This window comes from Barbus barbus (assembly GCF_936440315.1).
Source record: "Barbus barbus genome assembly, chromosome: 24".
Lineage (NCBI taxonomy): Eukaryota > Metazoa > Chordata > Actinopteri > Cypriniformes > Cyprinidae > Barbus > Barbus barbus.
Window position 1 is genome coordinate 17,928,098 of NC_136752.1, and position 16,490 is coordinate 17,944,587.

Sequence of the window (16,490 nt, forward strand, 5' to 3'; positions counted from 1 at the left end):
GTCCACTGTATGAAGAATTTTTGGTTATAATATGTCAGTTTACTTTATTTTGATTTGACTGTATAATATCTTCGGTTATTTTCACACTTAATTATGCCCATTAAAATGTATTTTACAAGTTTTTGTTACTTTCACTGTTAATTTTTTTGCTCTATGGTACATCATCTTTAATTTAATAGCATTAGAGCTGCTCAGTACTGTAATTACGCGTTTTGCTGTAATAATGCAGGGAACCACTGGTTATAAATCTCCTAACTGTGATATTTTCAGAAATAAAAGTTGCTTTTTTTTTCATCTGAAACGTGTTGCAATTTATATTCCAAAGCCACTCATATAATGCTTAAATCAATCATGAAGCAAGCAAAACACGCACACGTATTTGTACTGGTGCAGAATGAGAAGGACAAGTACAGAGCATAGCCCATAGGCTGTTATTTTCACTTTCGCCAGAATGTCGTGTATGCTAAATGATGGTTTATAGTGAATACCCCAATAATTATATTTACGATTTAGTTTTAAGCCAAATGATGCATGTGCCAAGTGAGCGAACATCAATAAAGATCACACAACAGGTGCGCGCTCTCTCTCTCCCTCCCTCCCTCCCGTTAAGTAACTCGTGTATTGTTTTACTTACTTGTTTTTGACATATCCGACCGAACTACAAACTATCCAGTGATGTCTGTGAGAAAGGGATATTCACTCGACGAGCTCGCGCATCTGCGCCACCGCATGCTCAATCCACTCAGCGTGCTTTGCTTAGCCCATCAGCTCGCGCATATCAGCTATACAGGCGTCAATACTGAATGTTTAACATTAATTTGATTGCATGCATATACTACGTAGACATCCTTAATCTCTAATAACTCCATTCTGCTGTCTGTTGTTCTGTTGTCTGTATTTCTTTGTCTGAATATGGCACTTATCACATGCTGTGTGGTATCAGCGTTTGGTATTGGGGCATTTTAAGAAGTACGAGTACAGGAGCTCAGTATCGGGCCCGATACCGATACCAGTATCGGTGCATCCCTAACAAATATACACTCAGAATGTGATAATACAACCAAAAAATTACAATCCTAACTATCTCCATACCAAAATCCCAGATGGCGATTTTATATATATATTTTTTTTATAAATCATTTAAATATTTGTGTCAGTGACGCCATACGAATGGAGACCATAGTGTACACTAAGTTTAAAAAAGTTTAGCTTAAATGTGTAACAGCATTCCTTACGTCACGACTTGACTTAAGTGGATACTGTGTTGTCAAAAAAAAAAAAAAAAAAAAAAAATTTTTATTGTGAATAAAACGAGAGCATGGATGCACATGAATTAACAGAGATCTACCTGCTCAAAATATAGCTTTTCTTATGGTAGTACCTCTAATATCAAGGCCTAACGTCCAATTTAACACATCCTCTGTGGCGGCACAGAAACATGACACAAAATGGACTGATCAAGGGTCAAGGTTCAAGGGTCTATAAAAAGACTGGCACTGTAAAAAAAGTGTTTAAGATTTGGCTTTCATTGGGGCAGTATGCCATGTTTCAAGGCCTTAAGTAACGCATACTCTGTGGCGGCCAAGAAACCACACCACAAAATGGGCTGATGGCACAACAGGTGGCTCAGTGTGCATTGTCCTATATGCTAAATTTAATGGTTCATTGTGCGCACATAAAAATCTATATTTTTTTTATTTTTGCAAAGGTCCTTGAGGTTATGTAATACGGCGCTAAGAATATAGTGTGAAGAAACCCAAAATGCTTATAACTTGCATTTTGCATAATAAAAAAGTGCACCTTGAATTCATTCAGTCATATTAACAGCTGCCATGTAACCTCACTTCTTGTAAGATAAATTAATTTATTAAATTCTTAATTTTCTATTATAAAAAACACTAAATAGGGTCAAAAATCTGGAAACACAAATATTTTTCCATACTCTGCTTTCTTTTTTCCATACTTTTCCAAACCCGGTAGGAACCCTGGGGGTAAAATTGCAGATTCCATCATATTTAATTCAGACTGCAACCTCACAGCAACATAATTGTGTTTGCTGTGACACTGTAGACTCAGCGGCGTCACAATAGCGATGCAGGAAAACACTTCTGTACGGACTGTTTGCAAAAAAGCATTAACAGCTTCCGCTTTGTACAACATTACCATTTACCTTGCCATTTCACTGGTGCCTGAGAGGCTGTCTGCCAAAATTATAGGGCTCCAGTGAACAGTGTTAACCACTTCAGTACACCCAACAGCAGCCAATAAAACAACAGGAGGGCATATAAATCATTAACTCTCTCCATAAACACTTTTAATCACTCTTCATACCCATGTTTCACCTTTACACAAATGCGAAGCGCTTACAAATTAAAAACCGGAAACCCGCTGAACCCACCTGATCCACTTCCTGACTTCCATCCCAATTCCTGTCTAAACAGTCCAAGCAGGTTAATACAGCAAGAGTGGCCACAGCTGAGGAAAATTCATCCTCACAAGAAGAATTGAGTGCGCGATTGAAGGGGCCAGGAGAGGGAGGGAGCCCATCAGGGAAGGAGGAGCAGGGTTGTCGGGTTTAAGCGGCAAGCCCCCATAAAGCCCCTCTCATGAGAGGACAGTTGGCAAGGGTATGCATGCAGCCCTCTCATTTGTTGTGCGTTCCATTTAGCTTATTGTTCCAGAGAGGTTCAGTCAGGACGGGCCTTTGTAACTTCTGTACTTTCAGAGCTGAACAGCGATGAGGCTCCCTACTGGGTATAATTAAGATGACACACAATGAGGCCCATCAGCAATTAAAACCTCTATTAGTTTCATGAGGCAAAACAGAAAGCAAGCAAGGGAGAGATGGAGCGAGCGAGTATGTGAACGAAAGATTAAAGGAGTAAGGAACAATGAAGATATCAATAAATCAACATCATATTTTTTGCCCGTTCGGTTCAGATAAGCACACATTCTGTCTTTTGTTTGACTCGTAGCACTTTCGAGGTTGGACTACAAGCAATGCAATGATCAACAAATCCTACTGAAAAACAGCCCCCTGTAGGCGTGAAGGAAATTAAGCGGGCCGAGCTCATTTGAAGTGGTTAAGAGCAGTGCCCTCCTGGGTAATGTGCTGTATGACAAGAATAATAAGCTGGCCAGAGGATAACAAGCGAGAACATAACCCACCATGGGCAGGAAAAAATCAATTTCTCCAAAAATAAAACCAAAAACAACACCACTACAATCAGAGGCTGACTGATAATGGATTCTGGTGTTACAACAAGATGGGGAAAAGCTGATTTTATATTAATAGGCCAAATGTTTAATTAAAAATTACTCTTTTTATATTTGAACAAAATATTAAAATATGAAAACATTTGTTTTTATTTACACTACTGTTCAAAAGTTTAAGGTCTGTAAGATGTAAGATTTTTTTTATGTTTATGAAAGAAGTCTCTTATGCTCACCAGATCAAAAATACAGTAAAACTCTAATTTTGTTAAACATTATTACTATTAAAAATAAATGAATACGACGTTCGAAAAAAACAGCAGTAGTTGAAGCCTATTGTAACATACATGTATTTCTGTAACTTTGAATCAATTTAGTATGTACTTTTTGAATAAAAATATGAATTTATTTAAAAAGAATCTAGCTTTAACAACAGTGCAAATGCCATTTATTACAAAATAACTTTCAACTTCAGCTAGGCTATGAGTGTTATATGAACAACCAGTCATGCAATCAAAATTGTGGTTTTTAGTTCAAGTCGACCAGCTTAAAAAAAAAACAAAGTCAAACAAATTCAGCAGAAAATTGCATTGAGAAATTAGTCTATTCAAGAAAAACAAGCCAAAAATATTGATTACTGCTCAGATTTTTTGTCCAATTAAATGCTCCTGTCCCAATATAACACCACCAACATCTACAAACCATTCATGTTCAAGGCATGATGCAATTATAAAGGAGTTCAAAGTCCCACTCAAACTTCCTGTTTGAAAAGAAAATTCATCAACACAGTAATATAAACTCTACACATCAATATATTTCATGGGATTTTTAAGCCTCGCAAACCTAATTTCATAATGTGGTCCACAGAGGGTTAAGTACAAAAAGCAGGTCTCAGTTTACTTTGAGAAGTGAATGAAAGTTACAGAGAGTCAGATACCAATTCAGTAAATGCTCTGATGGATTCAGTTAATGATTCTTTAGAATAATTTGTTGAGTTTTTTCAACCGATTTCTTACTACTCTGGTCTAGCTGTATCGTACAGTGTTGAGCACCGCTGCTGAGACACACTGAAAGTCATTGTGTGTGAGGTTGAAGCAAAATGCATCGTTACACATTATAAAAATAAAAATAAATCCGCCTGGACTTTAAGGGGTGTGAATTTTTTACAGCTAAATAAACGTTCAATCCACTCACCTGTAGCAGGTGTTTTCAGAACAGGGGTTGTGCGCTCTTACAACCACAAAGACATGCTGAAAGTGTGAGCGGATGTTCTTGGGGCTAAAGGGCTTTGCTCCAGGCTCTTGAAACACGATTGTGACGATGTCATTTCCGATGTGTCTTTTCCTTAATAGCTATGAAACACAAACAACATAGTCGTACAAATGCAATGAAATCTGTAATGTATTGCAAAAAGTTAAAATTTCTATTTGAATATTTTTAAAATGCAATTTATTCCTGTGATGGCAAAGCAAAATCTTCTGCAGCCACTGCTCCATTAATCAGTGCCACATGAGCCTTCAGAAATCATTTTTAACATACCGTTTTGGTGCTCAAGAAGCATTTGTCATCAATGTTGAAAACAATTGTGGCGCTTAATATTTTTGTGGAAACCATGATATATTTTGTCAAGAGAATTTAATGAATACGAAGTTCAAAAAAACTGGTTTTGAAATAAAAATATACTGTAAAATTGTAAATGTCTTTGCTGTCACTTCTATTTAAATTTTAACGGCATTTAAATTGGTCAATTTAATGCATCCTCGCTGAATAAAATTATTAATTACTCCAGAATAACCCTTCTGACCCCAAACATTTAAACAGTGGGGTATGTGATTGTCTAACAATGAAAGTAAAAAGATCAATTATTATAATGGTGTTCGTCGTTGGACAGCTTACCTGCTGTTTGTTATTGGGCGTGTAGGGCAGCATTGTAGACACATGGAACATGATCTCATAGTCTTTAAAAGTTGTGTACAAAGAATGTGTTCCAGTAGAGTCCGCTGCAAGAAAAAGCTCACGTTAACCTTTCATACACGGCTTTTATATGACCACCTGCTTTTCTATTGTTAAACAAAGAAGGATTTCTGTTTTGTCTGAAGGGAATATACAGCCTAAAGCCTTTGATCATACGGTCTCATTTATTTAACACTCCTTGACTTGTTAGGGCGACATATGGCTCCCGTTCTTTTAAAGGACCCCTTTTTTCTATTGTTCACAAACAGGATACTATCGCTCGGGACCATGGCGGTACAAACTTATCTTCTCTTCAGTCCCTCCTTCCTGATCTCTATACTCCACCTGACTCCGAAACCACATCCTAATCCGTCAAGCTGAGATCAAAGCTTTTAGACAACTCTGCCGCCCTTCTCAGACACGCTAGCAGCGGAGGGGGGGAAAGCAAGGGGTGAAATGTCAAGTCTGATAAATGGAATTAAAAGCATGCTTGTGATCAAAGACAATATTTCTTATGGTCACAGGTGAGAGCTGGAGCACGGCATGCATGACTGGGTCTCGAATAAGGGCACTGGGTTCAAATTGAAACAAACCAGAGGATAGAACAGGAGATGATTGTTGGTGTTTAGATCCATTCCCATTTAATCACAACCTGCAATTGTCAATAAACCACTGACAGTGGAGGGACGTATTTAGAACGCGCTGCAGGCTCATTTGAGTGTGATCCTGTTAGAATTAATTAACTAGCCCTATAGACTACTAGACTGACATGACAGGAGGCCAGAGATTCAATAGCTGTTTTGCCCCTTTAGCTACGTGCTGTTTTAATCACACAATAAGCCCCTTTCAGGCTTCAGTGGCAATTAAATAAACCTTCAAGATGATAAGACTCACTTTTAGTGTCCAGTTGGGCACGGTACTTGGAAAAACCCTTAAGGCGCACCCTTTCCCCCAGCAACTGCAGGAACTCTTCAAGGGCGGGACCTGCTGCCTCATTATTGTACATCTCCTCCTCGCTGCTTTGGCCAGCCTGACAGTACATGATTCCCACTTTCAGTTGGAAACTGAGCTGCAGAACAGATCGTAAATAAAGACCATTAGCCCATGAAAAACAGGAACAATAGGAGTCAATATATATTCTGTTATTTGGGCTACCAATTTACTGTGCAAATTTAAGATATAAATAATTCGTAACAATAAAAATAGTGTGAAAAAAAAAACAATTATAACAGAGCAATAAAGCATTAAAATATATGAAATACCACTTAGAATAACCACAGTCTTAAAAAACTAAACTGTCTATCGAAAATGTGTTTAAAAAAAAAGTATTAAATACATTACAACAAAAAAAGGTTTGCATTGCATTTACACATTTTTATTTTTTCAAATTGTTTTTTAACTAATATATTATTTATAAAGGAACCTTTTAATTTTGCTTTAATGTCTACAAAGGATGAAAAACTGAATGAAAAAAAAAAATCAAGGCAGGTTGCATTTATTACAATTATTAAAATTAATGTTTCAATTCTAATTCCTTTACTTTTTACCATATCATATACATATACATACATACATACATACACACACATATATACAGTGCCCTCCATAAGTATTGGAACAGTAAAGACAAAATTGCTCTGTTGGCTGTGGAGTCAAGACATTTGCAAATATGATTAAAAAATGAATATGAGACAAAACTACAGAATGTCACATTTTATTATTAGCCGTTTCAACACATGTTTTACCAAATAAAAAGAACAGCACTTTTAGAGTTCATCCCACTCATTGATGTGAGCATAAGTATTGGGACAGTTGAACATAAGGCAGATATAAAAGATTAAAAGCTATTATTTAGTTGCAGATCCCTTACGCACAATCACAGCAGTGATGCAAAAAACTGGTGATGAGCCAAAAACTCATCACCAAACACCAATGACTTGTATAGACACTATAAGGACAAAAGAACAGAAAAAGGCACTAACAAAACTGTGGCAACAAAGATGGAAACATAATTCATGTATTTAAAAATTGTATTTCCATCTCTGTTGCAACAGTTTGGACGTGTCTAAAATGACAGTACCCTTATGTACAAGTCATTGGTGTTTGGTGATGAGTTTTTGGCTCAAGGTCTGCATATAAATTCACACCAGAGGTGTTCAGCTGGGATTAGGACTTGGCTTTCTGCAGACCAGTCAAGTTCTTCCACACTGACTGAATCAATCATGTCTTTTTGAACCGTGCCTTATACACAGAGGCACTGTCATGTTAGAATAGAAAAGGGTCCTGTTCCTGCTATAAAATTAGAAGCACACAATTCCCTAGAATATCTTTATATGCTTAAACATTAAGATTTGCACTCATAGAAATTACTAAAGTAGTCAAACATGTTCATTAGAAGGGAGTGACCCAATACTTTTGGCAATATAGTGTATGTGTGTGTGCGCTGTGTATATTTATTATGTATATGTAAATACAAACACATGCATGTACAGGTGCTGGTCATAAAATTAGAATATCATGAAAAAGTTGATTTATTTCTGTAATACCATTCAAAAAGTGAAACTTGTATATTAGATTCATTCATTACGCACAGACTGATATATTTCCTTTCATTTTGATGATTATAACTGACAACTAATGAAAGTCCCAAATTCAGTATCTCAGAAAATTAGAATATTGTGAAAATGTTCAATATTAAAGACACCTGGTGCCACACTCTAATCAGCTAATTAACTCAAAACGCCTGCAAAAGCCTTTAAATGGTCTCTCAGTCTAGTTCTGTAGGCTACACAATCATGGGGAAGACTGCTGACTTGACAGTTGTCCAAAAGATGACCATTGACACCTTGCACAAGGAGGGCAAGACACAAAAGGTCATTGCTAAAGAGGCTGGCTGTTCACAGAGCTCTGTGTCCAAGCACATTAATAGAGAGGCGAAGGGAAGGACAAGATGTGGTTGAAAAAAAGTGTAAAAGCAATAGGGATAACCGCACCCTGGAGAGGATTGTGAAACAAAACCCATTCAAAAATGTGGGGGAGATTCACAAAGAGTGGACTGCAGCTTGAGTCAGTGCTTCTAGAACCACCACGCACAGACATATGCAAGACATGGGTTTCAGCTGTCGCATTCCTTGTGTCAAGCCACTCTTGAACAAAAGACAGCGTCAGAAGCGTCTTGTCTGGGCTAAAGACTAAAAGGACTGGACTGCTGCTGAGTGTTCTCTGATGAAAGTAAATTTTGCATATCCTTTGGAAATCAAGGTCCCAGAGTCTGGAGGAAGAGAGGAGAGGCGCATAATCCACGTTGCTTGAGGTCCAGTGTAAAGTTTCCACAGTCATTGATGGTTTGGGGTGCCATGTCATCTGCTGGTGTTGGTCCATTGTGTTTTCTGAGGTCCAACGTCAACGCAGCCGTCTACCAGGAACTTTAGAGCACTTCCTGCTGCTGACCAACTTTATGGAGATGCAGATTTCATTTTCCAACAGGACTTGACACCTGCACACACTGCCAAAGCTACCAGTACCTGGTTTAAGGACAACGGTATCCCTGTTCTTGATTGGCCAGCAAACTCGCCTGACCTTAACCCCATAGAAAACCTATGGGGTATTGTGAAGAGGAAGATGCAATACACCAGACCCAACAATTCAGAAGAGCTGAAGGCCACTATCAGAGCAACATGGGCTCTCATAACACCTGAGCAGTGCCACAGACTGATCGACTCCATGCCACGCCGCATTGCTGCAGTAATCCAGGCCAAAGGAGCCCCAACTAAATATTGAGTGCTGTACATGCTCATACTTTTCATGTTCATACTTTTCAGTTGGCCAACATTTCTAAAAATATTTTTTTTTGCATTGGTCTTAATTGTTATTCTAAATTTCTGAGATACTGAATTTGGGACTTTCATTAGTTGTCAGTTATAATCATCAAGATTAAAGGAAATAAACATTTGAAATATATCAGTCTGTGTGTAATGAATGAATCTAATATACAAGTTTCACTTTTTGAATGGTATTACTGAAATAAATCAACTTTTTCATGATATTCTAATTTTATGACCAGCACCTGTATATATTTAAGAAAACTGTTGTTTATATATTAAATATATTTATACATAATATAAAATACAAGAATATAAATATATAAATGTATATGCATGTAAATATTTCCAAAATATATGCAGTATGTCAGTGTATCTATATATACAAAATAAATATACACAGTACACACACATATATTATGTAAACAACACCGGCCACTTTATTAGGTACACCTGTTCAATTGCTTGGTAACAGAAATAGCTAATCAGCCAATCACATGGCAGCAACTGTGATGTGGCATCTAGGCATCTAGATGTGGTGGAGACGACTTGAAGTTCAAACCTAGCATCAGAATGGGGAAAAAAGTGGATTTAAGTGACTTTGAATGCGGAATGGTTGTTGGTGCCAGACGGGCTGCTCTGAGTATTTAAAAAACTGCTGATCTACTGGGATTTTCACGCACGACCATCTCTAAGGTTTACAGAGAATGGTCCGAAAAAAAGAAAATATCCAGTGAGCGGCAGTTGTGTGGACGAAAATGCCTTGTTGATGTCAGAGGTCAGAGGAGAATGGGCAGACTGGTTAGAGATGATAGAAAGGCAACAGTAACTCAAATAACCACTCGTTACTACCAAGGTATGCAGAATACCATCTCTGAACGCACAACACGTCGAACCCTGAAGCAGATGGGCTACAGCAGCAGAAGACCACACCGGGTGCCGCTCCTGTCAGCTAAGAACAGGAAACAGAGGCTACAATTCGCACAGGCTCACCAAAATTAGACAATAGAAGAATGGAAAAACGTTGCCTAGCCTGATGAGTCTTGATTTATGCTGCGACATTCAGATGGTAGGGTCAGAATTTGGTGTAAGAGAACATGAAAGCATGGATCCATCCTGCCTTGTCTCAATGGTTCAGGCTGGTGGTGGTGGTTTAATGGTGTGGGGGATATTTTCTTGGCACACCTTGGGCCCCTTAGTACCAATTGAGCATTGTTTAAATGCCACAGCCTACCTGAGTATTGTTGCTGAACATGTCCATCCCTTTATGACTACAGTGTACCCATCTTCTGATGGCTACTTCCAGCAGGATAATGCACCATGTCACAAAGTTCAAATCATCTCAGACTGGTTTCTTGAACATGAAAATGAGTTCACTTTACTATATATATATATATATATATATATATATATATATATATATATATATATATATATAAGATAGAGAGAGAGAGAGAGAGAGATAGAGAGAGAGATAGAGAGATAGAGAGATAGAGAGATAGAGAGATAGAGAGATAGAGAGATAGATAGATAGATAGATAGATAGATAGATAATGTATGTATGTATGTATGTATGCATGTCCGCGTACACACACACACAGTATGTCCAATACAACAAATCATTCAAATAATTTAATCACCAATGTTCTGTGGGGATGATTCTTCCTTTTGTAGATATTACCAAAATTATAATAAAAAGCCTTTGAAAAAAATAAAATGATTGACACCCCAAACTATCATACATGCATAATAGCATATTATTTGTCAGTTGTAAGGGAATGTAAGATCATTTATACCCCCTGTTCATCCAGTTTCATCAGCTGCTCTGTAACCTTGGGTGTGTTGAGAGCAAGACGGAGGCAGTGGGCATTGAGCTCAGGTACAAGGTACTCCAACACTTCCTTTAGAGGCAGGCCTCGAGCCAAGCCATGCTTGGAGGTGGAGGGCACAGCATCCTCCAAAATGGAGCCCCGTAAAGTTGTTAACTATAGACAGAAGGTTAGAGAGATTACAGCGAGATGTCTTTGTATTGTTGTTTTAAATATGTGTAGGCATATATATACAATTATCTGTATACATTTCCAAATTACAGGTGAGACTCGAAGGGTGGGTGTTGAATACTTTTACAAGAGTTCCTGAGAAAATTAGTACTTGGTACTCCAGAATTTTAGTACCTGCTCATTATGTTTCAGAGATCTCAAACACCTGAAAAGGTGTCGTAATGAGTGGGACAAAAGTTTTATACTAAGCTAAACCACATCTGCCCACCTGCCGGTCTCAAAATAGCAGTGGAAAGATTGCCATGTTTGGCTGAGCGTCACCTTAGTCACAAAGCTATTAAGGCCCATCAGAATGCATGTGAATCATAAGCAGTTTCTATAAATCATGCCAAAGGCTGAGGTCACATTTAAGAGCCTTTTGTGTTATAATTAGAGAGATCCATCCATTTAAAGCTGCTGTCAAAAGCGATGTGATTGAGAAGCAGTACGGTGATGTGCGAGTCAGAGCACAGTGTGATCTGTGCTGAGCACTAGCAGAGAGACCTCGCCTCTAAGCATGTTATATAAGACAGCAGTGGGCGTCAGACCTGGATCTCACTCACCGCTAACTGCTTAGAATTAACTCTCTTCTGTGCAGGCACGAGGATGCACGTTGAATTCAGACACTACAACAACTATATATGCCAATGGAATTGGGCGGTGTGAATGAGTGCTCACCCCACTGGTTCTAAAGATGATTTTGTAGTTGTATTGCTGGCCGTGCTCTTTGTGATCCTCCAGTTTTTCCCGACGAATACTGACAGCTACTGGTCCCAGCGTCTCATCGACACCTAAGTAGTTCCAGTGCTCTGAGGATTTTAATAATTTTTCAATTAATGATTCATTAACTTCATTAAAAACAGCAGCAATGTAAACAAGTACCATAAATTATTAAGTACAGATCTTATTATAAACAAGTTAAAATAAACACATTTTTAAATGCAACATTGCATTTTTATAAAGATATTGCAGATTTGAAAAGATTTTGCATTTTCAAATTGTTTTTCTTTTTTCTGTTTTTTATATAAATTTGTCAATCTGAAAAGTTATTAAATAATTATGTTACTGCAACATTTAACTACATATATAAACATTAAATAAATATTAAATGCATCTGAGTTTTAAAGGGATACTCCACCCCAAAATGAAGATTGTGTCATTAATCACTTACCCCCATGTCGTTCCAAACCCGTAAAAGCTTTGTTCGTCTTTGGAACACAATTTAAGACATTTTGGATGAAAACCGGGAGGCTTGTGACAGTCCCATTGACTGCATAGTAAATTGCACTGTCAAGGTCCATAAAAGTATGAAAAGCATCGTCAATGAAGCGACGAGAATACTTTTTCTGCACAAAGACAACAAAACAACGACTTTATTCAACAATTTGTCTCCTCTGCTTCAGCGTAGCACCATTTTAGAGAATATCTGCTGGATGCAAGCAGAGTACACGTTTTGTTTTCTTTGCGCAGAAAAAGTGTTCTCGTCGCTTCATTAAATTGAGATAGAAAAGTCCATCTGCCATCAGTAGTTCAGACTATGCTTTTCATACTTTTATGGACCCTGACAGTGCAATTTACTATGCAGTCAATGGGACAGTCACAAGCCCCTCCCTCAGAAATGAACTGGTGAGAGAGCAGAGCGTGTACAGAGCAGGAGGACGCAAGGACCAGGATTGAGAACTGCTGCTTTAGAATTGATTTTGAAAGTTGTGTATTCATTAGAATTGTTAGAAGACAAAAATTGCGATTCATATATGAATAGATTTTTACATGTACCCCTTCTCTTCTTCTTCTCTAAAGCAGTGAAGCATGGCCTCGCCCCCTTCGTTGCGTGTTCCCGGGGGTGGGGTTTATCTGGGTTCGTGATGTAACGGACCTGGGAAGTAACTCGTTGTAATCTCTACGAGCCATTTTTGTAGGCATTAAACTGCCAGGATTTTGAAAGACGATATCTCCTTTTCCATTGAACTTTCAGCATCACAACTTTGCAGATATTGTTTATGCTCAAACAGCAACATTACACACTAACGTTAAAAAAAGTGAAATCGCAATCAACCACCCCTTTAATTTGTATTACGAAGATGAATAATGGTCTTACGAGTTTGGAACGACATGAGGGTGAGTAATTAATTTTCAAATGACAGAATTTTCATTTTTGGGTGAACTATCCCTTTAATCAATTGATCATTGATTCCTTTTTATGTGGAGAGGCACTCCTAGTCCTCCATACACCACCTTAATTTGCATAAATATCTCCATTGAAAAAATATTACCAGTACATCAAGTGTACCATTAATGCAAAATGTTAACACTTACCTCTCAAATAGAAGTATTTCCTGTAATAATAAGCACCCAAGTCCACATGTTCTACTATGTTGCTCTTTCCACGATCATGATGGAGACTCTTGCCATCCTTGGGGGCTTCAAGAACAGCCACCCCTGCATTGCTAAAATGTGTGTTGGGAGCTCTTTCAGGGGATCCTTCTTCATCTCTGGAAGAGCTAGAGGCACCACTGCCGATACTACCCTGTTTGGAAGGGCTGATGTTCCTCTCTCCTTCACCACCAATTTCGTTCCGGAAACATGGGCAGCTGAGGACCAAATCATTGCTCTTGTCATCCCCTGAATCTAGAGAAGGCCCATCCTTGATGTTGAGCTCTTCCTGGCTGCCACAAGGGGAGCTGTAAGCCCCGCTTTGGGTGGACGAGAGAGAGGACGTGTTGGAGGCTGAGGCCGCAGCTGCAGCAGAGGCACCAGTGGTGGTGTTCTTCCGCTTAACGGCACTTTGCCGACTCTGCACAGCCTCGTTCAGGTCAAACAGAATACTCTGGACATCAAAGTGGGCGAAACCTTTCTGGCAGACCCATGGTTTAGGAGGAGGACCTACATCATCAGACTTTCCGTCCTCCGCATCGGAACCCGCACGTGACGAATCACCTTCGGCTTTGACGCTGCGTAGCTTGCGGAATATGGACTCTCCACCCGTCTCTGACTTTGAACGCCTCTTCATGTGTTTTTCTCTTTCTTTCAGGCGACTGGCGGGACTGCCACGAGGAGGGCCAAGAGGTCCGTCGGGCAAGTCAAGAGCTGTTTGTTTATGAGCTACTGTCAGCAATTCGCTTAACTTTTCAGGGGCAGGGCTGCGCTGGTCCGGAACATCGGTCTGATAGCCTTTGAGCATGTCGAAGAAGCTTTCGCCAGACACACCGTGCTTGTCAATGGATGAGGTACTGCCATACTCTCGATGCATGGGCGTCCATCCTGAGAAAGACCAACCCTCGCTACCATCGCCATCTAGTTCACTTATGGTGATGTCGCTGTTGCTGCGCTGCCGTATACGCCGCATACCCTTCCGGGGCGACCCAAGATACCCATCGGGTGAGAGGAAGCGATTGTCTTTGCCTTTGCTCTGCATCTTGTTCTTCAGAGTGTTGTGAATGTTCCGCAGCATGGATGAGTCCTGAGGGCTGATCAAGTGACCGAGCTTGCTTGACAAGTTGCTCTGGGCACTTCCTGTGGTGGTGGAAGGGGAATCCGTCTCCACTGTGATGTGCCATACCCCACCTCCATTTCCACCCCCTCCTCCACTTCCTCCACTGCCGCCATCTTTCCTGGGGGGCCAGTCGGCGACCCGTGCTCGGACGCCCATTTTGGGAACCCCGGGCGTGCCAGTCAAGTGCGTGCTTTCACTGCGAGGGGGTGGCGCGCCTCCATTGGGCAAGCGCAGACGGCGAGTATAAAACTCATCTGTGGCGGGAACAGAGCCGCCCACAGAGCGTTCGGTCTGCGAACGCTTTAGACTGGTCATGGTACGGCTAAGTGGCGGAGCTCAGCACAGGAGCATGCCCGCAGTGTAGCTGAAATAACGAAGCTTGGGGGACATGGGCAGCCACTCAGCTGGAGAGGCCAGAGAATGGAGGACAGATAATTGCACGATGAATGTGAACTTTAAAGTGAACCTGAATCAGGCATGTGTGCTGACCATTAGGTGATCTGACCTTCCTCCTCTCATCCCTTTGTGCAGATCTGAAACAGAAAAATGAGGACAGTATAAAAATATGGTAATCATAGCTGATATCTTGATGGTTAAAATGGAGAAATAAATAGAGCGGTAAATAGAAGGGCCATGGAGGGGACAAAGCTATTTAAAGCCCGATTCGGATGGTAATTGTTTCTCAGGGGGACAAAAGTGATTTTTCACTATTTACAGGGGGTAGTTGGTGATTTAATTGCTGTCCGAATCCAGGACGTCTGTGTTTTTCTCTCACCACCCCTGTAAAAATCCCTGGCCGAATTACCTACTGTTTTTTACTGGTAATTTAATTGCCGCCCGAATCCACATCTGAGTTTACGAGAAGAAATCGATTCAAAATTCAGCATTTAAACCCTTTTTGAACACTCTCGAACACCATACGGTAACTCTTGTACTTCGCTGTAATTTGCATATATATTTATTTCTGAAATGCTGGAAAGTATTTAAATGAATAATACTTAATAACTGCTCAACCACAGTTAGTGAGAGCAGAAAGAGAAGAAAAGCACGTAAACATTCAAAATGGGTCTTTATTATGGTAGCAGCAGGTATGCAACACAAATTTAAAATGTGTATTATAAACGAATATATAGCACGTATAATTATATACAACTAGCGCGTATTTTCCTATTTTTAAACAGACGATTTAAATAATCAAATAATAAATAGGATTATATTATAAAATATGCTTGGAATAATAAGAATACATTTTACATAAGTATTTTAAAATGCATTTTACACACTAATAAGAGTAAATTTGTAAATAAAATTAATTTTATTTACAGCACACAATCATGTGACTGGCCATGTGAGCAGCGTGTTCCCGGCATCGTAGGATCACAGAACTCACTCCTCCACTGTGAATAAATTGCCATCCGAATGCATGAGTTTGATCACTGAGGTGGTATATAAATACATTTTTACAGACGTCCATATGAGAAACAATTACCGTCCGAATCGGGCTTTAGATGACAACAACCACAACCACACAGCATCACGGAAATGAAACAGAATGGCTATACCCACCCACCATTACACTTAAGTGTTTTCTCATGAGAGGTGAGTGGCATGTTTTATGTCAACAAGTACCAAGAAAAAAAAAAAAAACATTGCTTCCTTTGATTATCTAGGTAAGACAATTTTCCATGAAATTCATTTAATTCTGAGGAAAGAAAAGTGGTCAAATAATATTTCTTTATTATCCATTTCCAGCCATAGTTCAGGGTGGCAGGCCTTTAACTGCAACATTGTTCATATACTTGGCTGTGCCAAAGGGCAGATTACACCACATGAATAAATCGATGCCACCACCGCCGTGGAGAGGCCAAAAAAAAAACAAAAAAAACCTGTACAATATAGACAAACCAAATCTAGACTAGATATCACCATGATGGCTTTGAGTACGACACAATGGTGTAATTATCAGAGGTG

The 16,490-nt window shown here is 39.3% G+C and overlaps 1 protein-coding gene across 1 annotated transcript in view; it reads right to left on the reverse strand.

Moving 5' to 3' along the window:
* LOC306844365 (signal-induced proliferation-associated 1-like protein 1) overlaps positions 1-16,490 on the reverse strand; it is a 100,225-nt gene that overhangs the window by 25,125 nt on the left and 58,610 nt on the right. Inside the window, exons 2-7 of the mRNA XM_079376448.1 lie at positions 13,343-15,052; positions 11,705-11,835; positions 10,784-10,972; positions 6,061-6,235; positions 5,110-5,213; positions 4,408-4,565 (exon numbers count right to left, since the gene is read on the reverse strand). Coding sequence (XP_079232574.1) covers positions 4,408-4,565; positions 5,110-5,213; positions 6,061-6,235; positions 10,784-10,972; positions 11,705-11,835; positions 13,343-14,834 — 2,249 coding nt within the window. The 5' untranslated portion in view covers positions 14,835-15,052. The remainder of the gene's footprint in view (positions 1-4,407; positions 4,566-5,109; positions 5,214-6,060; positions 6,236-10,783; positions 10,973-11,704; positions 11,836-13,342; positions 15,053-16,490) is intronic.